General features: G+C 62.1%; 1 protein-coding gene and 1 long non-coding RNA gene across 2 annotated transcripts in view; one reads left to right on the top strand and one right to left on the bottom strand.

Moving 5' to 3' along the window:
- The first annotated feature begins 4,388 nt into the window (after nt 1-4,388).
- Nucleotides 4,389-24,091, top strand: LINGO1 (leucine rich repeat and Ig domain containing 1). The gene is made up of 2 exons (XM_064517577.1): nt 4,389-4,878; nt 21,813-24,091. Exons 1-2 carry the CDS (start codon nt 4,873-4,875, stop codon nt 23,664-23,666), a joined length of 1,860 nt encoding a protein of 619 aa, XP_064373647.1. The 5' UTR covers nt 4,389-4,872; the 3' UTR covers nt 23,667-24,091.
- Nucleotides 20,201-25,230, bottom strand: part of LOC112988767 (uncharacterized) — a 132,959-nt gene continuing 127,929 nt past the window's right edge. Inside the window, exon 8 of the long non-coding RNA XR_003260615.2 lies at nt 20,201-25,176. This is a non-coding gene — a long non-coding RNA (uncharacterized LOC112988767). The remainder of the gene's footprint in view (nt 25,177-25,230) is intronic.

Raw genomic sequence — 25,230 nt, 5'->3', positions numbered from 1 at the left:
TGTACGCAAATTAGACCTGCTGCTGCACTCCATATTCAGAGAGCTAGCTTGGAAACTTGCTTTCATAATACCCTGGAGATGGGCCAAACAGGTCACTTCTCCATGGTGCCGCCCAAGAGCTGGGGGCAGATGGGTGTGCATCCTTCATAAAGTGTTGCCAGTCTACCTCCTCTGCAGCTCTCTGCATCTGAGATGTTTCTAATCAGATGCATTATAAAGCTAGCTCCTCTGAGCTGGATTGCCTCTCCTGGTTGAAGGGGACTTTCTTCAAGTGCATTTGTGAAGAGTGGGCTGTGTAGCTGTCAGTGTGTGGGATGGTAGCTCTGTCTGTGGTGGTAGCTGCTGGCCAGCAGCATCCCATGAGGAGCTGGCATCAAACCCGATGGGTCGCAGGTAGATGTGGGTCTCTCCCTGGTTCTGGGTGGGGGTGAGTTGTGCTCCTCCAAAGCAGTCACAAAGGGAAATTGCTTTGGCCTCACTCCCAGGAGAGCTGTCCTGATTGCTTGCTTCAGTCCTGTGAATTTGTTGCTGCACCCAGGGCCACCTGACAGCAACATTTGGGGGAAAGAAGGCAATAAGGGCAAACAGCCATGATAGTGTTTACAAGGACAGGATCAGTAAATGGTGAAATATGTAAATCTTTCAGGATTCTGTGAGCAGGGGACAGTATAATTCCCCTGGTAGATGTCAGCTGGGTTTACCTGCTGGGTCGTGAGCCTTGGACCCTGCCATTGTCTGAGACTTCCTTGGGGGCTGTTGGAGTAAGGAAGTGTTACCCATGAGGCGGGGATGAGAAGTTACCCCTGTGAATTTGGAGAAAAGGAAAAGCCCTGATCCAAAGCAGTCCAACACTCCCACCTTGAGGGTCAGGAACAGGCAGGGGAGTTGCAACCCCTCTGGCCACAGCAGATACAGCCCGGCCCACAACTGAGCTCCACCGCTAAGGCCTAGGACATGTGAATATCTGTTCTTAATTTAGACTTGTTGATGAGCAGAGTAAGGACATGGCCTGTTCCCACTATTAACCAGCCACCGAAAAGCACCTCCGAGGGGGCTCTCCCTTGTGGGCCACACGTGCACAGCTCAGGGTGGCCTTGGAGGGCTCTTCCTCTGCCAGGAGGCCATCTCCCACCAGCCGAGGGCCTGTCATACAACTCAAGCAGCCTGCGGCTCCCTTGCGGAGGATCTCGTAGCCCTCGCGGACAGACCAAGAGGCCTCCCCGGCAGTGGTGCACAGCGGCAGGCTGGCCAGGCCGTGCGAGGCAGGGAGCAGCACTCAGACAGCTGAGCCGCTCCGGCCGGGCATCGCCCGCCAGACGTACCGTCGCTGGCAAGGCGTGAAGGGGGCTGCAGGAGCAGCACTGGGGAGAGCCAGGCAGACGTGTTGGGCACCCCCAAGGCCGGGGGGCAGGAACTGAAGGCACCGTTATGATTCAGCGTCCGTTTGTGCCGTTCTCACATCCTCTCCCCCATGTCGAGCGCAGTCTCCTGTCGGTCCTGTCCCAGCTGGGGGAGCTGAGCTGGTCTCTGGCAGATCTATGGGGTCATTCAGCTCCCCAAGATTACTCCTCGTCTTTAACACAGCCGTGCAGGGAGCAGTGCGGGGCATCCCCCGCCACACGGCAGGAGCATCCCCACCTCCAGGCCTGCTTCTCTCCCCGCCTTGCCTGCTGCCAGCCGAAACTCCCTGCCGTTGCCAGCAGGAGCAGCCCAGGCCCGCTTGGCATTGCGCACCCGCGCTTTCTTCTCTTCCCCTGCTGCGGCTCTTCATCCGCCCGCCCGAGTCAGAAATCGCTTGGCAGAGGTTACAGAAAATGCAGCTTTTGCAAAGGCCGTTGATCCCCCGTCAGCTCAGCTCCCCGCGCTGGCGCTGTGGGGCTCGGCAGGGCCTCGGCGGGTTTTTGTTCCTTCCTAGCAGCCGTTCAGCTGTTCGCGAGCACCAGCGCGCAGCCATACCTCCCCTTGCCTCCCGTGCTCTCCGCCACTTTTCTGTATGACAAGCGTGCGTGGATGCCATCTTATCCCAAAAGCTCATCTCTGCGTCTCCGGGTGAAGGCCTGGTCCTCCGTCCCTGCCAGCTGTGCTGGGGTGGGGACAGCAGCCGAGCGGAGGTGGGGACGATGGCCTTGGCAGGCGCCCCGCTTCCACGCGCTGAATAGCACTGCTCTCGTCCCTGCCACCAGCGCGGCTTGCATGGTGCTTTTGCCATATCTTTTTGGAAGGACTGAGGTGAATGTCCCCCTCTCGCACTAGACAATGCCAGGAATTATTCTGGAGTGTTGTTATTGAATAGCTGGTGCCCTACACTTTAGTGGGGCCCTAACAGCGGGGAGGGGAAAAAACATTAAAAACAGCACTGAAGGCTCTTAGCCTGTCTTTTGTCCTGTGTTTGGTTTCCCTGGGCTCATTCAGATTGCCGGCTTTGTCTGTATTTGTGAAGTGCTATTAACATTGATGGCATCGCTGAAATAGCCATAATAACAGGAGGCATCGATCGGTGCTGAGCAAAGGTCTGAGGACCACTGAGAGGGGCCACGCTGGATTTCCTTGGTGCCGGGAGCGGGGTGCACGCGCGCACACGCTTTCTCACGCCCCGTGTGTCTCGCCACGAGGATCTTCCGTACGAGCCCACGTACGGTTCCACAGCTGATCTCGCGCCTCCCAGCTACCGCCGGGTCTGTGCCAGAGGGTGGAGCGTGAGGGAAGGCAGAGAGCCTACGAGCGGGGAAGCGCGAGCAGGGAGCAGAAGAAAGCTGGCGCTATTAGCACAGTGATTCAGAGCTCAGCTGGCAAGTTCTTGTTGACTACCCTTTGTTTATCTCTGCTCCGTTCAGGAGCTTGCGTGTGCTGAGGAGGAGGAAGATTAGCTCCTCGACCTGGCCGAGAGCGCAGGGAGGCTGCTGCTGCCCGGGGGGGGTGGGGGGGTTCGCGCCCGGTCCACCTCGGGGCTCAGGACACCCTGCCTGCAGCCCAGGGCAGGTCTTCTGCTCCGCTTCTGCAGGAGGGAGGGAAACCTGTCCAGAGTGGTTTTCTGCTTGGGAATCCCCACCCCTCGGGTTGGTTTAACGGCTCCTGGATGGAGGCCAAGCCATCATCTTCATCGAAAGCTCCCACAGGCTGAAAGAGCCGTCCAAAGGAAGGCTCGCAGGACTTAGCAAAGGGACTTCCGAACGGGCTCCGGCTCCGCCTGTGCCAGCGCGGAGCCCTGCTGCTGGCTCCGAACACGGCCGCCTCCGGCCCTGCTTGGCCCGCGGCCGACCACGGGGCGGGGGACTGCTGGAAGGAAGCAGATAGAACAGGAAGGGTCCCAGAAGAGCCCTGCTGGGAGGAAACAGCAGGAGAAAGTGCACATTAGAAGCAAAGTTTGTGTCCATTACTGCTAGAGCCTCCGATGGAAGAGCCAGCACCGGGCAAATCTGCTAATGCTGCTCGATAAATCGGTGTCCATTATGAGCGGGGGGTGAAGAAGGGGGCAGAGCTCCGAAAGTCGGGCACTTAGTCCTGAATGAGATGCTACCAGCTCAGCGTGCGCTGAGCCGCTGATGCCTTTGAGACGGCGAGGTCTCAATCAATCCTTGCAGTCGCCTCCCTCCCTCTGCAGCCCTTTTCCGCGTGTGCCTGGGGCAGGCGGGGGGCGAAGGAAGGGGACCCGGCGTAGCACTGACCGCTCTGAGATCTCGAGGATGGCCCGGCAGCTTCCCTCAGCAGGTTCGGGTTTGGTTTGGCTCTGAAGCCAGGGCCAGAGACAGCACTTCTCACTGCCTAGTTCATCTTCCGTGAGCAACGGGATCATGAATTGTCAGCGGAGAGGTGGGGGTCTGGCCGTGACCCCCCTGTCTGCAAAGCTAGGGGCTCCCCATGGCCCAGGGGACACCGGCAAGTGTCCCCAGAGCTGACCGGTTTGCAGCCTGCTGTCGGGGCAGTCACTCAGTCTGCCGGTGTCACAGCACCCTCATCCGTGTAGCGGCGATAACGACCCCTCGGCTTTGGGCTCGGGGATTCCTGCCGGGCACAGGCAGCAGCGCTGCCTCCTGCCCTCGCCCGCGGTGAAGGAAGGAGGGAGGGGAGGAAGGGGCGGCCCGGCTCCCCGCGCCCCGGCGGCTGCATCGCCCCGGGCCGGGCCGTGTCAGACCGCGACCTCGCCCTCGCCGGGCCTGGCGAAGGCAGCGCCCGCCGGGCGGGGGGAGCCGCGGCCCCTGCGCGGCCCGGGCGCTGCTCCCGGGCGCAGCGGGAGCCGCCGCCGCCCCCGGCGCTGGGCGCGCTGGCGGCGCGGGGAGGCGGCGGCGGGAGGAGGGGACTCGCCGCGGCTCCCGGCCCCGCGCCGCTCCGCGCGCCGCCCCGCGCCCGCCGCCGGCTCCTCCCGGAGGGGAGGCGGGGGCCGGCGCGGCTGGCGCCTCGCAGCCCGGCCCCGCCGCAGCACGCCGGCCGGCGGCAGCCGAGCCGCGCCGAGCCGCGCCGAGCCGAGCCGCGCCGAGCCGAGCCGAGCCGGACCGAGCGCAGCGCAGCGGAGCGGAGCGGGCGAGCGGCGCCCGGGCCGTGCCAGCCGCCCGGCGGGGCCATGCCGCCGCCGCCCCCCCGCAGCGCCGCCGCCGCCGGCCGCCGCCGCCCGGCGGGCGCTCAGGGGAGGCAGCCGGCCGCCGGCGGAGCGGCGCGTCCCTAGGCGGCCCCGGAGCCGCCCTGCCCGTCCCTGCCCGGGCGCCGCGGCGCGGGGCTGGGGGCGGCTCGGAGCCGCAAGCCGGGAGCGCCGCCGCCTCTCGCGCCGTCGCTGCGGAGAGGGGGAGCTGCGTTACTGCAGGTGGAGATTTTGGCGGAGGGGGTGGGGGCCGGGGGAGATGCCATTTCTGACCGAAGGAGATCGCCGGCGAGAATGAGATGCAGGTAAGCGAGAAGGAGATGCCGGAGCGGGGGGGCGGGCGCGGGGGGAGGCTGGGGCTGGCGTTGCCGGCGGTGCGGGGACGCTGCTCCGTCTCAGCAGCCCAGCGGCACGGCGAGCCCCGGGGCTGGACCCGCGCCGCTGCCGGGAGCCTCGGGCTGGATCCGCGCCGCTGCCGGGAGCGCCGGGCTGGACCCGACCCGGTGCCAGGAGCCTCGGGCTGGATCCGATCCCGTGCCCGGGAGCGCCGGGCTGGATCCGACCCAGTGCCCGGGAGTCTCGAGTTGGATCCGACCCGATGGCAGGAGCCTCGGGCTGGATCCGATCCTGTGCCCGGGAGCGCCGGGCTGGACCTGCGCCGGTGCCCGAGAGCCTCGGACTGGATCCGACCCGATGCCTGAGAGCCAGGGGCTGGATCCGAGCCGGTGCCGGGAGCCTCGGGCTGGGAACTTTGTGCATGCAGCGGGGAGAGTGCGCTGGGTGGTGCGTGCGTGTGTGCATGTGTGTGCGTGTGCATGTGTGTGTGTGCGTGTGCGTGTGTGTGCATGTGTGTGCGCGTGTGTGTGTGCGCGTGTGCATGTGTGTGTGTGCGTGCGTGTGCGCGTGTGTGTGTGTGCATGTGTGTGTGTGCATGTGTGTGCGCGTGTGTGTGTGTGCATGTGTGTGTGTGCGTGCGTGTGCGTGTGGGCGCGCTGCTCCGCGGGTGCAAGGTGTGCACAGTGCCCGGCCGCGGGCTGGGTCCGGGTCACCAGGGAGCGGCGCTGGCACCGCCTGGGCCGGGTGGCAAGGGAAGGGAAGGCAAGGGAAGGGGCAGCGGGGCCAGGCACTCCCGGCCGGGCTGCCCACCGCGGGGGTGTGGGCAGCAGCGGGGGGACGTGTGTCCCGGACCCCTCCGTCCTCGCAGCCCTGAGCTGCCTCCTCCGCCCTGCCTTGCCTGGACGCCTGCTCTCTCCTGCCCTGCGCCCCTCTCCCCCGCCTTTCCCCGCACATCAGCTGGCCAGGCAGCCCCTGCCCAGGGAGGCCCTCCGGGGACGGCAGCCCCCGGCCAGGCAGGGCGCTGGGCTCGCTGGGCGCAGGGGCCTGGGTGCCGACCACCCGTGGCTGACTGGCCCCGCGGAGGGGCTTGGGCTCGGCGGTGCTGAGCCAAGCCGAGTGCAGAGCTGCATCTTGATGTGGGAGCCCTCCTCCTCCTCCTCCTCCTCCTCCTCCCCGCGTAGCTCAGCGGATGAGTTAGCTGGCCTGGAACAGATTACACATTCAGGTGGGGTATGGCTGGGACAGCGCTGCCGCCCCGGCGTGCTGAGGACCAGGCGGACCAGGCGGGCTGCCTAGCAGACCAGCAAGGGTTAATGTGTGAGGGGGACTCAACCCTCCTTCTCAGTGTGCCTAGCTCCGAGGCAGGGACGGGAAGGGTTAAACACAGACAGGCAGCGCTCGCCAGCCCTCACCACTGAATGCCCAGCTGAGGCAGGAGCCATGGGGGTTAATTTTTTCGAGGTGGCGGGGACTGATCCCCCCATCACCGGCCCCCCAGCCTGGAGGTAGGTGGGTCAGGGCTACGAGGAGCTGCTGCCGGCCGGGGCAATTCCCCAGCCACAGGGCGCTGAGCCCGGGGGCAGCTCTGGGTGCACTGAAGGGTTGCTCCACCTGGGCTCAGCCCCCAGCCACGGTAGCAAGAAAGGAGACTAGGAGGGGAAGAGGTGAGGGGATGCTGAGGGGAGTCTGGCTGCCCAGCAAGGGCTCAGCCCTCTGTGTCTGGCAGAGAAAGAAGGGGTTAGCGGTAGCGGGGCTTTGCCGGGCAGGAAGGATGGCCGGGATGCCAGGCGGGGAGCCGGCCGTCAGCAGGGCGTTGGGAAGCTCTCCCGGGCAGTGGTGTTGCTTGTTGCTTTCTGATACCGTGTTCAGGCTATTGGATTTTTCACCTTGCGACTCGAAGGTATAAATAGCCCAGACAAAAGGTAGAGGCACAGTTGGCTGCAAACGCCCGAGCTTGCAGCATCCAGGAACGAATGGGAGCGTTGGTGCCGCTGGAGTGATTTGCACCAGGAGGGAGGGGAGCGGGAGGGCGAGTGTGAGTGTGGGCACGAGTGTGAGCAGCTCTGCGTGCAGTAGGTGTGTGCTGCTTCACAAAGCTGAGGCTCTGCTGCCTCTCCCCGCGTCTCCCGCCAGCCCGGCTACTGCCGAAGCGGCTGCCATGCCCGGTCCTCCCCGGCAAGCGACCCTGCCCACCTGGCCTGCGGCGTGGGGCAGCCCTGGGTGATAGCCGCCTGCTCGCCTCCCGGCACGCACGGTTCTCCGGGGTCCCAGCGTGCAAAGGGAAGGTGCTGGGGAAGCGCAGGGCAGACGGGCTGGGGGAGCCGCCGGAGCATCCCTGCTCCACAGCATCCCTGCTCCCTTTCCCTCCTCCCTGCAGCTCCCCTTCCTCCGCACCACCCACCGGAGCCCTGCTCTGAAACGAGGATATCCCCTTCGCATCCCCATCCCAGTCCTGCCGCCAGGCTTAACCCTCGCCTCCGCGCTCTGCCGCGCGCAGCAGCCCCGACCTGACCTTCACGTGTGACGGGGACGACGGTGCCGAGCAGCAGCACGGCGCTGCCGCCAGCCGCCCCAGCCGCCCGAGGGGCTGCGAGGGTCCTGCCGCAAGGGTGCCAGCGCCGCCAAGGGCGGCCCGCCCCAGCCCCCGGCCCACCCAGGAGCGGCGATCCCGCCCCGGCATCACGGCCCGAACCTGTGTCCGAGCCCCTTCCCCAGCAGCGGCCGCCCGCGCTGGAGCCCTGCCAGGCGCCGCGGGGCCCGGCCGGCAGCGCCTCCGTGCTGGAGGCGAGAGAGGAGCCGAGTTTACACAGCTCGGGGAAGCGTCAGGTTTTCCGAGCCTTTTTGTGGAAGACGAGTGGAGGGATTAATTACAAAACTAATGGTTATACTTCTGTAATACTGTAACGTGCTGTAGTTATTCTGCACCTATAACGTAATTACTCCGCGATACCTCTAATTACCACTGTTTCATATCACTGGAAGGTTAACAGCATGACTGAATGACTTATTATTCCTTTAGTTTCCTCCTTAATACATTCACTGTAATGATGCTGAAGTTTATGCTGCCTGATGTATGTAACAGGTATAAAATGCAGTAACTTGAGCTTTAATTTCAGGGACTGATAAATCACTTTATAATAATGCCACAATTATAGTGTAATTATAGTGTAATTACAGTCGCTGAATTACAAAGCGCAACTGAACTCTTTGTGGCTCGATGAGGATTAATACGCCCCGGCAGGTGCTGCCTTGTCTGCGCGCTTGTCACCGGACAGTGACGGGCCTGTTTGAGCTGAGCGGTTGTTGGATGGGGGTTGCTGTGACAACTCCAGGGGTGACACCCGTGTCCGCGTCGGGGGCTAGGCCCCACCGCCATGAGCCTGGGGACCACGTGTTTGCGGTGGGGAGTTCTCCAAAATGTCCAGGTGGAAAGTGCAACTCCACCACTGCTTTGGCGAGACTTCAGGTGTGGAGACTGCAGTAGCATGAATGGGAACGGGCTTTCCCGTGTCACCTCCTGCAGACGTCGACGCGGGAGCTGCCAGGCTGGGAACCGCTGGGCCCGCCTGCCTCCGCTTGCCTTGGGGAGGTGGCCTGGGCACGGGCTGGTGGCTGCATCGTGGTCAGCACTGAGGGTGCCCGTTGTCTAAGCCGTCGGCTCAGGTTGAACCTCCGTACGTGGTGCAGGCTAACGTGAGTTTGGTGTCCGCGTACATCCCCCCCGGCGAGAGTGCCCTGGCTGGGCTGTGGATGGTCTGTGGTTCGAGCGCTGTGTGCAGGAGGGAAGGTTCACAGGGAGGCGTGAGCGTCCGGGCTGAGCAGGGAGAGGATGAGACGAGACCATTAATGCTGGAGGCAGCGAGCGTGTGGGAGCAAAGAGCCCGGGTTTGCCGTTGCCTGCTTTGAGTTGCTGTCAGGGCATCCTGGAGCGGAGGCTGTGCCTGGCCGAGCCTCTGGGGCTCCTCAGCCAGGTGGAGAGTGAGCATGTCTCCTCGGAGGGCCTGCCCTGCCTCCGGACATGAACCGGCCCCGGGCACGCAGGAGACCGCCGAGTCTGCTGGGCCCTCAGCTGAGAGGGGCACCGAGCAGTGGGACAGAGCTGCTCCAGGGCAGGGCACCTTCCCCTGCGCTCCACCTCTCCAGCCTGCCCTTCCCTCGCGCCTGCCCCACGGCTGCAAGGACAGCAGATGTGGTGGAGGAAGGAAGCTGGGGAGCCCCAGCCCCCCCGTTCCCCATTTCTCCCACCCAGCTGCAGAGGGGAGCTGGGAGTGTGGGGGAAGCATGGTCAGGCGGAGCAGGTCTCACCAGCGTGACAGGGCTCAGCCCATCCAGTCTCCCTCAGGAAATGCTCCTCGACTTCTGGCATGGCAATGGGGCCAGCTTCTCTCCGAGACAGGGAGAAAAGGGGAATTTCTGAGGTGCTCCAGGCTTGTGGCCCCAAGAGAGGCCCCTGCATCCTGCTGCTCAACCCCCTTTGGCTGCCGGGCCACCGCGGTGATGCCCGGGCCATTGCCGCATGGCCCGTGCCTGCGCCGGTGGGTCCTGGTGGTGAGGACTGGGGATCTCTTGCTTCCCAGCTCGCCTTGCCATCGCGGCAAGCCAGCCGCGGCCAGTGGCCCGTCCCGCCAGGGAGAGCTGGCACACGGTGCCCGGAGCTGCCCGGCCTGCTGGCTGCGGCCCCCCGCGGGCTGGGACCCGGCCCGACCCGCTGGCCGGCACCTCACTGAGCGTGGGCTTTGGAGACAAGTCTGCCTGCAGGGACCCAGGTGCGAAGGCAGCGTTAACTTCATCTTCTTCAGCTTGTGATTAAAATTAGCATCTGGCCTCAGGGTTTGCATGATCTGCCCCGTCCGTGCTGCCGCGGCGCTCCGCGCACGGCTCCTGAGCGGGACGGGGGCCAGGGCACCGGCGGGAGGCAGACGGCATCACAGGGCGTTTTGGTGCTCACACAGCCGCCTTCTGAAGCAGCCCAAACAGGCAAAGCCACGGCCGTGCTGGGGGCCCGCGGGAGCAGGTCGGGGCAGATGCCCGAGGTCGCCGGCAGCAGCTGAGCCGGGGCGCAGGGCAGCCCCGCGAACCGACCGTTTTTCCGAATTGAAGTGCTTTGATGGTCGAGCTCTCCAAACTGTCGAAAGGCAGCGCTCCCCTCTCTGTGGCGCGAGCGCGTTTACCTGGCTCTTGAGCACATCGAATGCACCAAGCCAGCACGTCTCCTCCCTTGGCGGCTAAATCCCGAGAAGCAAAGGGAGCAGGGCTTATTCTGGCATGAGCAGGAATGGCTTTTGGTGGGAAAAGAGCCAGAGTAGCTCGTCAGGTAGCGGGGAAGGCCGGGAGGAGAGAGAGGAGGGCTGTAAATGCTTAACTCAAATCAAACAACCCAAGAAAAACAAAGGGAGAAATGCAACTGAAGGCCACGGCCTCAATTTTATTCCAAGTCTATTTCCTCCCCGCCCTCCATCTGGGGGAGGAAAAATTGGAGCTTGCAGAGGGGAATGGCTGCTCGGAGAGGGATTCCCATGCCTTGGCCTCACGTCCGTGGTCCCCGCGAGCCTGGGTGTGCGGTGCCTTCCCAGCACCCAGTTTTGCTGGCTGTCTGGCTCTGCAGCCCCCCCCCCCCCCGCATCCCTGCACACGTGGGGTTCCCCCCACCTCTGCTGGGCCTTTTTCTTGCTAAGGCCTGGAGGAGCCATCCCTGCTCAGAGCAGGGACCCCTTCTCACCGCGTGGTCTCCCGTAGGGCTCCCCGGGAGCAGATGGGGGCTGGGGGGACGTGGTGGGCCAGGGCGCCGGGGAGGGCTGGGGGGCACAGAGACAGGGCAGCGGGGAGCCGGTCGCACTGCTCAGCCTGAGCGCGTGGCTTGGTCCCTCCCTGCACCCGCCCTTGCCGCCGGGCTGGGAATTCGACCGACGTCCAGGAGCGCCGGGGCGAAGCAGCAGCGCCTGCCTCAGCGGTGAGCCGGGGCAGACAGGACCCGTTCTGCTCCAAGGCTGAGAACGAGCAGGCGACGTGGTTTGAGGCCAGGGCAGGAGAAAGCAAAAGGTGAATAATCCCAGGCTGGTGGCTCGCGGAGGGCTCCTGCTCGCCCCTTGCGCTGCAGGAGGGCTGCTGCCAGCTCACGTAGTTCAGCCGGGCACGCGGTGCCGGTGCCCTGGGCCTGCACCCGGGGCGTCTGCATGTCCCACATTGCAGCGGGGTCATTTTGCAGCCTCCGAGGCCTTTGCCCTGGGCCTGAACCTGGCCGCCTCTTCCTGGGCCCCTCGCACAGCCGTCCGCGGGGGTCCGCCCGTGCCGGGAGCCCGGGGCATGCCGGGGCTGGCTGCCAGCAGGGAGGGCAGCGTCACCCCTCTGTGCCCCTCGGCCCGCTCAGCCCCCCTGCTGCGCCGCAGCCGGTCCGGCTCGGCCCCAGGGGCAGGGATGCTGGATGAGCCCCGTTATCTCCACCAGCCAGGCTCCAGGTGTCCTCTGCTCCCCTCGCTCCCCCCTCGGCACGGCGAGCGAGGAGAAAGACAGCTCGCACAAAGGTGGCGGTGGCTGAGCAGGCAGTGCTAATTGTTGCCTTGACCTGGGCAATTGAATAAATGCTAATAAATGCCACAGAGGGCCCTGCCGCCTCTTTAGCGCGGGCGGGGAGCACGGAGCCTCATCCATCACGCAGCACAGAGCAGCGGGACGAGGCACAGGTCGTGCCAGCTGGCTCAGGGAGGCGCCGGGCAGAGGCAGGGCTGGTGCAGGACCCGGCTCACGGTGGGCGCTTCTGGGAGTCCGAGGCTGGGGGGGGAATGGCCCAGGCTCAAGGGACAGTTCGTTCCCACCTCCCGGGACCGCTGCGCTCTGGCACCCAGCAGAAGTCTCGACAGGCTCCTGGGTGAGCCAGGCCACCCTCTTTCGTCTTGCTGGCCCTGCTGTCGCCTGAGCCTCCACCACCTCCTGCCCACAGCCCCAAAACCCATCCAAACAGCCCAAAGGCTCTTAGACCGGGCTGGGCAGCAGCACGTTTGGTCTCGTGCAGGGGTGCTCAGCTGAGTCTCACCCTCTCCCTGGGTTTGGCACAGCAGTGGCACTAAGACGCGTTGGTACAGGCTGGGGCTTTCCAAGGCTTCGGTGGGGGGGGGGGGGGGGTCGCTACCTTGGCCATGGCTTTCCGGAGAAGATTCACGCTCAGAAATTTCCGCCTTAACATCAGAGCACAGCTTGGGCATGGAAAACAGGCTCTCCCCGTCCGCTCTCTGGCTCCCAGAGGCGGTAAAACTGGGACACTTCTTTGCTTAGGCTTTGCTCTACCTTTATATTATGGGGGCCTCAAGTGCAGGGATGGGGGAAGCTCGTTGCTGGAGCATTGAAGATGAAGTCTCAGTACTGCCTGAAATCGGGCAGGAACGGGAGGAGGCGAAGGACGAGCGAGGATGGGGGGGGGGGGGGGGGCGGTTGCCTCACCCCGCTGCGGGGAGCATGGCCAGGCGCGGGCTCAGTGCACGGGCAGGATGGGATCCTGCCGCTGCCCGGCAGAGAGGGGGCACAGCCTTTCCCAGTGCACGCGCTGCCTCAGCCGGGCGCTGCCGTGAGCGGCCCCCACGCTTCCCGCGGCCTCGGCCTCCGCCTCCGCTGCTCCCTTTGGGGCTGCCCGGGCGCCCCAGGCACGCTGCCTGCTACGGCACCGGCCCGTCTCCGCGCCGCGCGTCCCCTTGCTCCCCGCACCAGCCCTTTCCCGGCCTCCGCTGGCGCCGCCGCCTTCCGGCCTCGCCGGCCTCGCTCTTCGTTATCCTGGTGGGACCCATATAGAGATATATAGATATATGTAGATACATATTTTTTTAATTTCCATTCTGTTTCTTCATCAGAATGCAAACCATCAGATATCTGTCCTGTAATTACGGTTAATTTTGTAACCAGCACCTTAACTGGCTTGGGCTCCAATGGGGAATTCTCATGGGAGGGCGAAGCAGAAATATTTTGACGTGCTCTGTTCTTTCAGCTCGTTGTTTAGACTGGAGACGTTGCGTGTGAAGTGGGAACCAACTCGTTCAGGCCCCGGAGCCATCCGGGAGGCGCCTCGCGGAGCCCGGGCACTCGCGGAGGCTCTGCCTCCTCGGCCTCGGCCGGGGCGCTCGCCGGCTGGCGGGTGGGCGAGAAAGTGGGGGCTGCCGGCACCGGAGCCGTCGGCAGAGCCGTGCTCCAGGCAAAATTGCTAACTCGGATTTCCTGGAAATGCCCTAAAAAAAGACAGGAATTCAAAAAAAAAATCAAGCGCTGCCTCCCCGCACAAGAGCTTTGGGGTGGCGAAGGACTTTGGCGGTGGCGGCATGAGCCCGCGCACCCCGGCACAGCCCGGCACGGCCACTCGTCCCCGCGCTGCCCGGCGCTTCGGGTGCCGCCGGCTGAAGGACAGGCAGGCTTAGCCAGGGCTTAGTGCAGTTTGTTTTTATCTAATCTATTTTATTGTTGAATGAAACAATAACAACAAATACAGGCCCTGAAGACAAGCCATAAATAATGCAAAAATCAAACAAGCGAGAAAGGGGGAAAGAAAAAAGGATTATACATGTAAAACCGGCACAAAGAGAGCCAGGCCGGGAAGAGGGATCTCTCCCCCCCGCAGTCTCCATCACTCACGCTTTCTTCTGCCTCCTTTTTTTCTCTGCTTCTCTCTTTCTGCAAATTCCTGCGGCAGTATTTTTGTTATTACGTGAACTAAACTTAATAATACTGGGGAGAGAGATGGAGATCTGGCCGGCGGGGGAGAGTCCTGAGAGGAGATGGATGGAGAGCACTGGAGCCCTTCGTCTCCGGCAGCACCTGAGGACACAGCGGAGTGGCTGGCAGGCCTGGTCCGCCCCAATGCCGGTGGCACGGCCAGCGCAGGCAGGGCGCTGCCTCGGCATGCGCAGGGCTGGCAGTGCCTCCCGCACCCTCGGCAGCCGGGGCCGTGCTGGCACCGCCGGGGCGTTAGCCCAAAGCCAGCTTGGCCGGGCTGCCCTGCGGCTGTGGGGCTGCCGCTGTGCAAAGGCTTTTGAGGCTGCCTATTTTAGGTAGCGGTATAAAAATATCCGGGCCGGTCCTAAGCGGAGGTAAATCAGCAGGTTTCCCTGGAGCCAGCGAAGCTGCTGAGTTTATGGTGTCTGAGGGCCTCCCGCTGTTATCCCGGAGGTGGGTCTCCGGAAGATGCAGCACTCCGGATGAGCCCGTGTGCTTTCCAGCGCTAGCAGGGCTTGCGCTGCTTGGCGGGGTGTTCAGGGAGCCTGGCGTGGGAGCGGAAGGGGCACCGTCGGTACAGCCTAACCTTAAATTGAGCGCGAGTTTGGTGGTTGCATGGTGTTTGCAAGCAACATCACGCCGTCCTGCCAGAGACGGAGGATGCCAGGGTCTCAGCCGTGGTGAGCCGGCAGCAAGCGGGGCGATGCGGTGGCTGAGACTGGGGCTGTCCTGGGACTCACGTCCCAGAGCCGCTGGAGGGCTGGCGGCCGCCCCAGCCTGGTGCTGCTTCAGGGGACGTGGCGGTGTCAGAAATGCTTTGGCGGCGGCGGAGAGCTTGGGAGGAGGGCAGCCCCCCCACGGCCCCCCTGCCGGGTTACGCTGCACAGCAATGCCAGCCGCACCTGCTTTGGAGGCAGCGTGCTGGCAGCGGGGTGACTTTGCAGCCGCCACCTCAGTGCTGGATCAGGTGTTGTCCTGCCGCTGACATAGAAGCGGGACCTGGCGCGCGCCGTATTGCCGCGCTCCGGCTGATTCAGCAGAAACGCGATAGCGGGCTGAGCCAGCTGCACTGTGCCCGGCCCGCGGCAGCGCCCGGCCCGGCGGCCTCAGCACGGTGCCAGCACCCCGGTCCTGCAAGGCCGTCGGCACCCTGGGCCAGGACAAGGCGGCAGTTCTCTCCAGCGTCCGCAGGAGCGGGACCATGGACTGGGCTCCGGCAGCGGCAGCCGCCCCACGCTCCCGGCAGGGACGTTTGCAGCGCTGCCTCGGGAGAGGCCTCACCCCGAGCCGCCTGGCTGGCTGCGGGCACGGCGGGCCGAGCGCGGGGTATGCCTCTGCAATGTCATCTTGACCCTGGCAGCACTCCCAGAAGACACTCTTTTGACAGACCTTTCCTTCACCTCGGTGCAAATGTTTCCATAGCCCTTAGAGAAGGCTGAGGTTTTTTCCAGTCCTTCTTGCACAGCTGCAGACTGGGGAGAGAAACATTTACAGAGACCCTCATGGTGTGCTGAAGCCTGGGTGCAGCCATGCCTCTTCTCCACAGCGCTCTCTCATCGCTCGGGTGCCCACCAAAATGTCCGGGTGACCCAGTCCCAGGAGGGAGGAGATGTGCTGGAGGAAAAAAAAAAAGGAGGAGAAAACCCCACTCGACTAGCTGGTCCATGTCCTTTCCAGCCCGTCCCAAGAAGACGTCCTCCTCCTGGTCTCCCACTGACCTTGTCTGAGATGGCTCAACTGATGGAGCCTCTAGGCCAACCCTTGGGAGATGTTCCCCTGGCGCACCGAGCTCTCCTGCTCTTTGTCTGCCAGCAGAAAAACTCCCAGCCTCTTCCCACTTGCCAGACATGGAAAACGTCGGACCGACAAATGACACCCGCCTGGGCAGTGGGGGCCAGCCCGCGTCCCGGGCCCCCCGGCCGACGTGTAGGGGAGCGGGGCTGGCTCCGCGCCGGCTCCACGGTGCTCTGCGCCCTCACAGTCTCATTTATCTCTTGCTAGCTCAGGGCTTTACACCTGAGGCACCCACAGCTGCCTTTGCAATTACTTATTGATCACTTGTCAGGATGTTTTCATTGCTGATGGGTCACTGAAGCATCCGCGGCCAGAAAGAGAGCAAAAAGCCTTTAAAAATGAGGGAGCAAAGGTGTGTGGAGGGCGAGCAGCGCTAGCACAGCGAGAAGCGGCCTCAGCAAAAAGCTCTGAGCTTCAGCAGCCCGCAGAGACGGCCGAGGTCTCCCCCCCACCTCCCCGACCTAGGACTCGCCGCCTGCCCTCTGGGGCTGCAGACCTCTCCCAGGGTTGGCTCTGGGCCATCGTTGCTTATCTCCCCACTGGTCACATCCATCCCTTCATCGAGGGGAACAGATTCGCAGCTGGGGTCCTGAATAGGGAGCAGCCCGGAGCTAAACCGGCGGACGGCCACCCCAAAGCCTCTCTTCCAACTTGCTGGTCCCGCAGCCCACCTCAGTGCCCTGCTCCACGCCGCCTTCCCTCCCCTTTTACTCTGCTCTCCTGCGTCACTTGGCTCGATGCGTCCCCGACTTAACCAGCGTGGCACGGTGGGGCACAGCATTTGGCGTGGCAGAGCCCGGGCCACGAGGAGGTCGTGTGCGCACGGCGGTGCCGCCGCGGGGCGAGAACAGCGGGGTACCTGGTGCCAGCTGGGCTCTGTGGGTGCCGGGAGGAGATTTGTGGCTTAGACACAGCCCAGGGCTCTTCTCCAGCCGCGGAGCACCTGCCACAGCAGATCGGGTTGCGGCACCCCCAGTCCAGGCTCCCGCCTCGCAGCAGCTGAAAGCAGATACTTCAGCAGCCGGAGCAAAATTTCCCCGCTGCATAATTGTGCAAGCGCATGGATGAAGGGGACCCCATGACCCCCAACTGCTTGTGGCTGGCGCTGGCTCCTCGAGGAACCGTTTGAGCTGCTAACCATTTTCTCCACCCTTCTCAGCCTCCTCCACCTCCCCAAAATGCTGCATCTGGAGGGTTTCAAGCCAAGGAGACCAGGCCAGCACAAGGCCCCCAAGAAAGACCAACCCTTTGCACTGCAGCCACCAGGTTTCATGCCCTCCGTTAGCAGCCCAGCTGTTAACAAAGGCCCTATGGAAGATGGTGGATTTCCATGAGCTGTCAAGAGGCTCCCATGGGACCAGGGCAGCTGCTGCCCAAACCAAAGGGCCCCGACAGCCTGAAACACAGAGCGACGGGAAGGGGTGAACCAGCGCCGTAGGGAGCAAGGCAGCCGCTCGGTGTCACTAAGCCAAGGGGTGCCCAAACCCCGCGGCTCTGGCTGCCAGTCGAGCCGTGGGGCAGCGCTGTGCTGCCGGCTGTCCAGTCGTTATTCCCTGCAGCAAGCCCGCGGCGTGCGCAGGGCTCATGCAGCATCTCGCATTTTGGTTCCTTCTCTCCTGCACGAAGCAGCACAGTGCAGGGAAGAGCTATGCAGCAATAACAGCGGCAGCAAGAGTTGAAGGACAAAAGAGGAGCCCCGAGGCAAAGGAAACTTCTGACCACCTCTGCCTCAACCAGCAGTGCTTGGAGCAGGATCGGGCCGGCGCTGCCCCTGCCTGGGGTGCACGAGCGGGGCCGAGGGAGCGGGGAAGGGCCGGGCCGCCACGAGGGACCGGGCTTCCTCCGTGCTCTGTGCCCCGGCCCCTTGTGCCCAGCTGCCCCCCGTGCGCCCCGGGGAGCCTGTGCTGCCTTCTGGGCTTTGGCGAGTGCGTGGGAAAGGAGGAGGAGGAAGTCGGGAAGGGAGAGAATGAGAGAATGAGAGAGAGAGAGAGAGAGAGAGAGAGAGAGAGAGAGAGAGAGACAAAGAACCAGGGCCCACAAATGCACGTTGGCCGTGGAGGGAATGATGGAGAGCGGAGGAAATAGGCACGAACGTGTCTGGCAAATTAAAGCTGCTGCCTTTGTTTTGCTGCTTTGCAGATAGCTACAGGAACACTTAGTGCAGAGCCCGGGGTCTGGATAAGCAACTCTTTTAGCAGCAGGAAAGGTTGTTAAATATTTATTTGTAAACCTGGAGTCTTTATCTCTAAAATGTAGTCAAGTTCAATAAAATTTGATTTAGCCGGAGCAGCTGGGAGGAGACGAGCGCACTGACTCCGAATAGCGTGCAATGCCGGGGCTGGTGGTGGGCCCGGGGCAGCTCCGTGGCCGGGGCGCTGGGGACCCGCCACAGGACGGGGCTGGGGACACGCGCCAGGGCTGCTCCCGCGGGGCCGGGGCCGCTGCCGTGCTCCCCGACAGGCCCGGCTGAGCCGCCAGAGCACTGCGGGGCCCCAGGGATTTGGCTGGCTTCACCCTAAATTGCCCGTCGTCATCATAGAGGCTCTCAAAAGCATCTGGTCCGAGGCTGACCGTCGCCTGCGCTGTAATTTATGAATGCCAGGTGGGGGGTTATTAGCTGACGCAGGGATTTTGCTGTTTGCTTGCTGTTGGCCGGCAGAAGCTGCTGAGCGCTCGCTGTCTGCGCAGCAAGCCCACGTGCCCAGCCGGGCACCCGCCGGGGCCGGGGCCGGGCCGGCTTGGCTGGGAGCAGGGCTGTGCTCACACCCCGGGGCAGGCAGCGCTCGGGGTGCGTTTGCAGGCTGTAGACCAGCAGCCTCCCTGCCGCGGCTCTGCGCCCAGCCGGGGACACCCAGCAGGTCCTGCGGGATGCGGCACGGCGGCAGTGCGGCCAGGCGCTCCCCTCTGCTGTGCTCTGCTCCGTGCTGACGGACTTGGGCTGCCTGCCTGGGAGGGGGCTGCGCCTGGGGCCCCGCACGGAGGGGCACTCAATGCCACGTCTGTGGGCATGAGTTTTTCTTTGGTTCACACTGTGATCTTTGTCTAACATCAGTAAATCCAGCAGCAGCTCCTTTCTTATCGATTCTTTTTTTTTTAACGTGACAAATGAGAGCCACGTTAGGGCCACGTCACTCCGTCCCGGTGCCCAGCGTGGGTAACTCAGCCACCCGGCCTGATCCTGACGGGCAGCACACGCTGGGGCACCTGGAGGCGCTTGGGCGATCAAGTGTCGGGCAGGTTTCATGGCCTCCTTTGGAGCAAATTCGGGAGGTGGCGCGTGTTGCAAAGCCCCCCGTGGTGCTGCGTCTCAGCCACCTCGCAGCTCCCTGCAGGCTCCGAGTGCCCCAGAGCAGCCACCGGCTTCCCTTGCCCGGGGACGCCAAGCCCTTGCCCTGAGATTGCCCTAACGGAGGTGCCAAGGCCGCTCGGGCGCTGCCGCAGCCCGGTCGGGCCCAGCCGGCAGGGACAAGCCCGTGTCCTGCCGAAACGTGGTGGCTTCTTGCAGCAGAAGGACCAACACGTGGACATCTGCAGCTGGGGGCTGTGATGGTTTGCTGACGCCAGGGGAATCCCGCCATGGTGGGGGCATGCGTGAGAGCTGCCAAAACCGGGGCTTGGTTGTTGACCGCGGCTCATGATTTCAGTCGTTTTTGGAAGGTGCCTCTTAGCGCCCACCACGCCTTGAGGCATAGCTGTTCCTCTCCAAAGTGCCCAGAGGTGGATGGGAAATGGAAGTGATTTAAAGCTCATCTTAGCCCTGAATTTTTCAGCTTATTCATTGTCTTTCTCTCAAAGCTCTTATGTGACTCTGGCTATTAAGATTACGGATGTTTTTGTCAGGGATTGTATTTATCACGGATTTAAATTTAGCTGAGAACTAATAACACGTGAGGCGTGTCTAGACTTTAATTCCATGCAAGTGGGCTTGTCTGGGCTTTAATGACATGCACATTTTGCGCTGTTCATTTATCATGTGTTTGCTTATCATTTACCTCTTGGGCCACAAAGCCGCTGCTTGCGCGCGCAGGCTTGGCCGCCGCGTCTCGCGGGCTCTCACATCCCAGGCTGCAGACGTGCGAGCTCTGGGGCGCCGCGGGTATTTAGCCCTCACCAGACAGACCATCACGCTGGGAGGCTGAGGACCCGCTCCCGAGCCGATGTAGCTGAAGCCCCTCAGACCGCGTTTTGTTTTGCACGCGGTGTTTTGCTTGCTTTGGTGGCTTCTCGGCACGGCTGGGAGGAGCAGGAGTCGGTTTCTGAGGAACACCGGCCGAGGGAGGCTTCTCGGGGCCGGCGCGCGTTTGCAAGTGGGTCTCGGCAGGAGGAGGAGGAGGAGGAGGAGGAGGAGGAGGAGGAGGAGGAGGAGGAGGCGGCCTTCGCATCTGCCATGTCTGCAGCGCCAGGACCCTGGCAGCCCATGGGGAAGCACAGGGGACAGGCCGCTGGAGATGGATGGGGAACCAGGAGAAAACCACTGGAGGGTTTCTGTGGGGCCGCCCGCGGCTCGCAGCCGAGCCCGTGCCAGGCCCCAGGGCCATGCGCGGTGCCAAGGCCGGCGGTTGCTGAGGTGGTGGCGGTGGATGTTTTATGGCTGGTACCTCCTCTTTCATCCTTGTGCCTTGCAAAAAAAATAATGTTTTTGAATAATTTTTTTGGAACAAAAGTTATACTTGGGCCACATATCTATATGAAATGATGAACATAAACAGAAGCAATGAAAGTAATGCACAAAATCCGTACTGGACCCATAAATAGTGCTAGAGCAGGGAAAGTAATGCACAGGATATATAATGATGGATATAAACCGAACCAGTGAAAGTAATGTATTGGGTATATTCAGCGATAGCCATAAATAGCACTAGTGGAAGCAATACAGAGTGCACACATTACAATAGATATAAACACAGTCCAGCGCAGCTATACATCTAATATGCAATATTAATATGATTTGATCCCTCGTAACAGCTCAAACAACACAGAAAATAAATGCAACAGCAGCACCGTGACAGGCGCTTTCGCGTCCGCTGGCCGCTGGGATGGGGTTGTTTATGGTCCGGAGGCACAAGCGGCCTTCGCCAGGCCGTAACTCGCTGTGAACAACTTCATCGAGCTCCCGCCCGCCGCCCGGGCCCCGCGGCTCGGCCGCCCGTGCCATTGAGTTGAGCGGGAATGGCCAAGCCGGGGGGGTGGGGGGGGGGCCTCTCTCAGACTCCGGCGATGCCCCTGCTCTTCCCCGCCGTGCAACCAGGCAACAAAAGGCAGAAGGAGCCCGTCAAGCACTGGCACGGGCACGCAGGAGGAGCCGCGGCCCCTGCTACCAGCCAAGCCCACGCAGGGCCCCCGGTGTGCCCGCTCCCCGCTCCTGCTCCCGCTCCGCCACATTTGCAGAGCCGCCTTTAGATTCAGGCTCCATCTACAGGGAACTGAATAATTTCAAGAGCTTAAAATAGGATGTAGATAGATGTGTTTAGCTCTTTCCTCTTTTTCTCCTAAGAAGCCAGGGCGCGCGGGCTGCCTGACACAGCTTCCGCAAGGCTCTTTGCCCAAATCCGCGCACGTGCAATCACCCAGTCCAAAGCTGGGGAGCGGGCGGGGGGGACAGTGCTTTAGCCGGAAGGCTGGATTTCTGCTGGCAAACGCGGAGCTCCTCACCCGGCTCCCCGCACCGTGCCTTTCGTCCCCTCGCGCAGGCAGGGGCACCGAGGGCAGCCCGCGCGCCGGGAGGCCACGGGAACAGGGCTCATCGGGGTGGCACCGGCTAACCGCAGCCTCGCACCGCACCTCCGAACCCGCCTGCGTCAGCAGGAGCCGGGCGCGAGCGGTAAACGAGGCCGAGGCGGGGCCCTGCTGTGCCCGTGGCCCAGCGCGCGGCACATTCACTAACCCAGAGCAGCAGCTCCCGCCTGCCGGCAAAGGGCGATACGGACCGTTCAGTCCCCTTCTGCTCGCAGGGTTGAAGTCCTCCAAACCAGCGGGGAAGCCGGGGGACAGCAGTCCCGCGGCTCAGGGATGGTCCCCTGTTAGCCAGGTCCCTTCCTTTGCTCAGTGCCCAGGTGAGCCTGGAAAGGGTGGGGGATCCCAAGCTCCACAAACAGCTAGGAGGGCTGAGCCAAGGCGTGAGCTGCTGCTCTGTGCCAGGCCAGGCAGTCCTCTCTGCTCCACGGGCCTCCCCACAGCATGCAGACCCCACACGAACCTGAGCACAGTGTCCCATGGTGGGGCGCGTTTGCCGTGTGTACCGAAATGTCGGGGTTAAGTGCCTAGAGAGGTCTGATCTTGCCCACTGTTAATGTCAGCTCTGCTGGTACAATAAACCTAGCAGCACGCTTGCGGCAGATGCCTTGTGCCATGGTTGTGCCTGTCAGTCGCTCACGTCCACTCTTGTTTTCTCTCCCCTCCCGCACCGTGTTACCTGCAGGTGAGAGATAGGATGATAGCGGGGGAGGCGAGTATGCGCAGCCCAATCCTGGCCTGCTGGCAGCCTATTCTCCTCCTGATGCTGGGATCCATCCTGTCCGGCTCCGCCACGGGCTGCCCGCCGCGCTGCGAGTGCTCTGCCCAGGAGCGCTCCGTGCTGTGCCACCGGAAGCGATTCATGGTCGTCCCGGAGGGGATCCCGACTGAGACCAGGCTGCTGGACTTGGGCAAGAACCGCATCAAGACGCTCAACCAGGATGAATTTGCCAACTACCCTCACCTGGAGGAGCTGGAGCTAAATGAGAACATTATCAGTGCCATTGAACCTGGGGCTTTCAACAACCTCTTCAACCTCAGGACACTGGGGCTCAGGAGTAACAGACTCAAGCTGATCCCTTTGGGGGTGTTTACCGGACTCAGCAACCTTACCAAGCTAGACATTAGTGAGAACAAAATTGTGATCCTCCTAGATTACATGTTCCAGGACTTGTACAACCTGAAGTCTTTGGAGGTCGGGGACAACGACCTTGTCTACATCTCCCACCGGGCCTTCAGTGGCCTCAACAGCCTGGAGCAGCTGACCCTTGAGAAATGCAACCTGACCTCCATCCCCACGGAGGCCCTGTCTCACCTGCACGGCTTGATCGTGCTGCGGCTGCGCCACCTGAACATCAACGCCATCCGGGATTACTCATTCAAGAGGTTATACAGGCTCAAGGTCCTTGAGATCTCACACTGGCCCTACCTGGATACCATGACATCCAACTGCCTCTATGGCCTGAACCTGACCTCCTTGTCCATCACCCACTGCAACCTGACGTCCATCCCGTACGTGTCAGTGAGGCACTTGGTTTACCTCCGGTTCCTGAATCTGTCCTACAACCCCATCGTCACCATCGAGGGCTCCATGCTCCATGACCTGCTCAGGCTGCAGGAGATTCAGCTAGTGGGAGGTCAGCTCACCATGGTTGAGCCCTTTGCCTTCCGCGGCCTCAATTACCTGCGTATCCTGAACGTGTCGGGCAATTTGCTGACCACCCTGGAGGAGTCAGCCTTCCACTCGGTGGGGAACCTAGAGACGCTCATCCTCGACAACAACCCCTTAGCCTGCGACTGTCGGCTGCTCTGGGTTTTCCGGCGGCGATGGAGGTTGAACTTCAACAAGCAGCAGCCCACCTGCTCCACCCCTGAGTTTGTCCAGGGCAAGGAGTTCAAAGATTTCCCTGACGTCCTCCTGCCCAACTACTTCACCTGCCGCCGAGCACGGATACGGGACCGCAAACCTCAGCAGATCTTTGTGGATGAAGGCCACACGGTCCACTTTGTCTGTCGGGCAGATGGGGACCCCCCTCCCACCATCATGTGGCTCTCTCCCCGGAAGCACCTCATCTCTACCAAAACCAATGGGCGGCTCACTGTCTTCCCTGACGGCACGCTAGAGGTGCGCTACGCCCAGATCCAGGACAACGGCACCTACCTATGCATCGCCAGCAACGCAGGTGGCAACGACACCATGCTGGCCCACCTGCACGTGCGCAGCTACTCCCCAGACTGGCCCCACCAGCCCAACAAGACGTTCGCGTTCATCTCCAACCAGCCCAACGAGAGCGATGCCAACAGCACGCGTGCCACCGTGCCTTTCCCCTTTGACATCAAGACTCTCATCATCGCCACCACCATGGGCTTCATTTCCTTCCTGGGCGTCGTGCTCTTCTGTCTGGTGCTCCTCTTCCTGTGGAGCCGGGGGAAAGGCAACACCAAGCACAACATTGAAATTGAGTACGTGCCACGCAAGTCCGACGCGGGCATCAGCTCTGCCGATGCGCCGCGTAAGTTCAACATGAAAATGATTTAACCAGGCAACAATTTGCAAATAATAATTTTTTTTAAAAAAAGAACAAACGAACAAATAAAAAATTATTAAAAAAACAAACATTGCTACAAACATACCGACCTCTCTCCTTCCACCACACCCTTCGCCCTTTTCCAAACCCACTGCACCCGCACCGTCACCACCTCTTTCTCCTCCTCTTCTTCTTTATACCAGGAAAACATTCAGCTGACGTCTTCAGGACTCCCATGTTTGTAAGGACTTTGTCTGATGGACTCTGGTGTCAGATATAACTCTAAGAGGGAAAAACAACAGGGGGGAAAAAAGAAAAAGAAAGAGAAAAGAAATAAAATCAATAAAAAGTTACGAACTTTCTTCTGTAACTTTGATTTCAATAATTATGGATTTTTATGAAAACTTGAAATAATAAAAAAACCCTATTTCCTATAGATAGTTGGAATGCAAAATCTTGACTTCTTGATCTGTCCGGTTCTGTATCTCTGGTTAGCGCTTGGGCTCTCCCCTTCCTGATGCTCTCACCTCGGAGGCATGTTCGCCCGCTGACGCAAAGGGCTCAGAAAAGGCACCTTCCACGGGGTCTGAGGCCCCGCACAGCACCGAAAGGAGTTTGACTTTCTTCTTCTGATGACTGGTTGTGTTTTTATAGCCAATTCCCTTTAACACCTTTCTCTCTGGCCAGCTCAGCCCTGCAAGCCCTGGGGAGGCCGAGCAGCAGCTCCGATGTGCCCGCGTAAGCAGTAATTAGCCGTGTTTGCCGGCCTCCTGACCTCCGCAAGGTGAGAAAGATGTGAAGCCCCATCGCGGGGCAGCCCAGGGGCAGGTACCAGCATGTGCCCGCAGGCTGCGAGCCGCCATGCCAGGCTTCGCCCCAGGCGTCCCGGGAGCGGGGCTGCCCGTGCGGGAGGCGAGGATGTCGCGGTACCCATCGTGAGCAGCAGCACCGCGTCTCCTCGCTCACGGGATCAGCCCCCTCTCGTGCTGGGCTCTGCGGATGGTGGTGCCCGCAGCGAGAAAGCCGATCCCCCAGCCCAGGGCTGACGGATGCTGCGGGGCCGTTAGCGTGATGGTCCCCCTGCACTGGTGGCGGCAGCACTCGGTGCCTCGCGGAGCCCTGGGCAACCCCCTCGCAGCATCCAGGTACCCTCAGCACCCACCCTGCCTGCTTGCAATGCCTCCCGCTGTGCCTTTCGCCCCCAACCGCTGGCAGCCAGCCTCTCGCACACCCTCCGGCACGTCCGAGGCTATTTGGCTTGCAAGAAACCTTGCCTGGAAAAATAAAATTAAATATAGACATGAATACTCACACACAGAGCCGAGCAAGAGGAGAACAGGCACGGGGCTGCAGCGGGGAGGTGGTGCAGGCTGTCATCTCCCTGTCTGCCCCCAGCGCCAGCCCCAGTGCGCCCATCACTGTGGTGTCTTGGCTGCCACTGGTCCTTGGGAGCAGTGGGCCTTCCCGGTGACCAGCACAGTGAGGCTATGGCACGTGCTGCAGAACGCATTGGCGTAAAGGCTTTGTAGAGCAAACGAATTAAAAGGAGCAAGTCAGGAGGGCACGCGCAGAGGG

Source organism: Dromaius novaehollandiae, chromosome 10, assembly GCF_036370855.1.
Source record: "Dromaius novaehollandiae isolate bDroNov1 chromosome 10, bDroNov1.hap1, whole genome shotgun sequence".
NCBI lineage: Eukaryota > Metazoa > Chordata > Aves > Casuariiformes > Dromaiidae > Dromaius > Dromaius novaehollandiae.
This window is presented reverse-complemented; position numbering and strand designations above follow the sequence as displayed.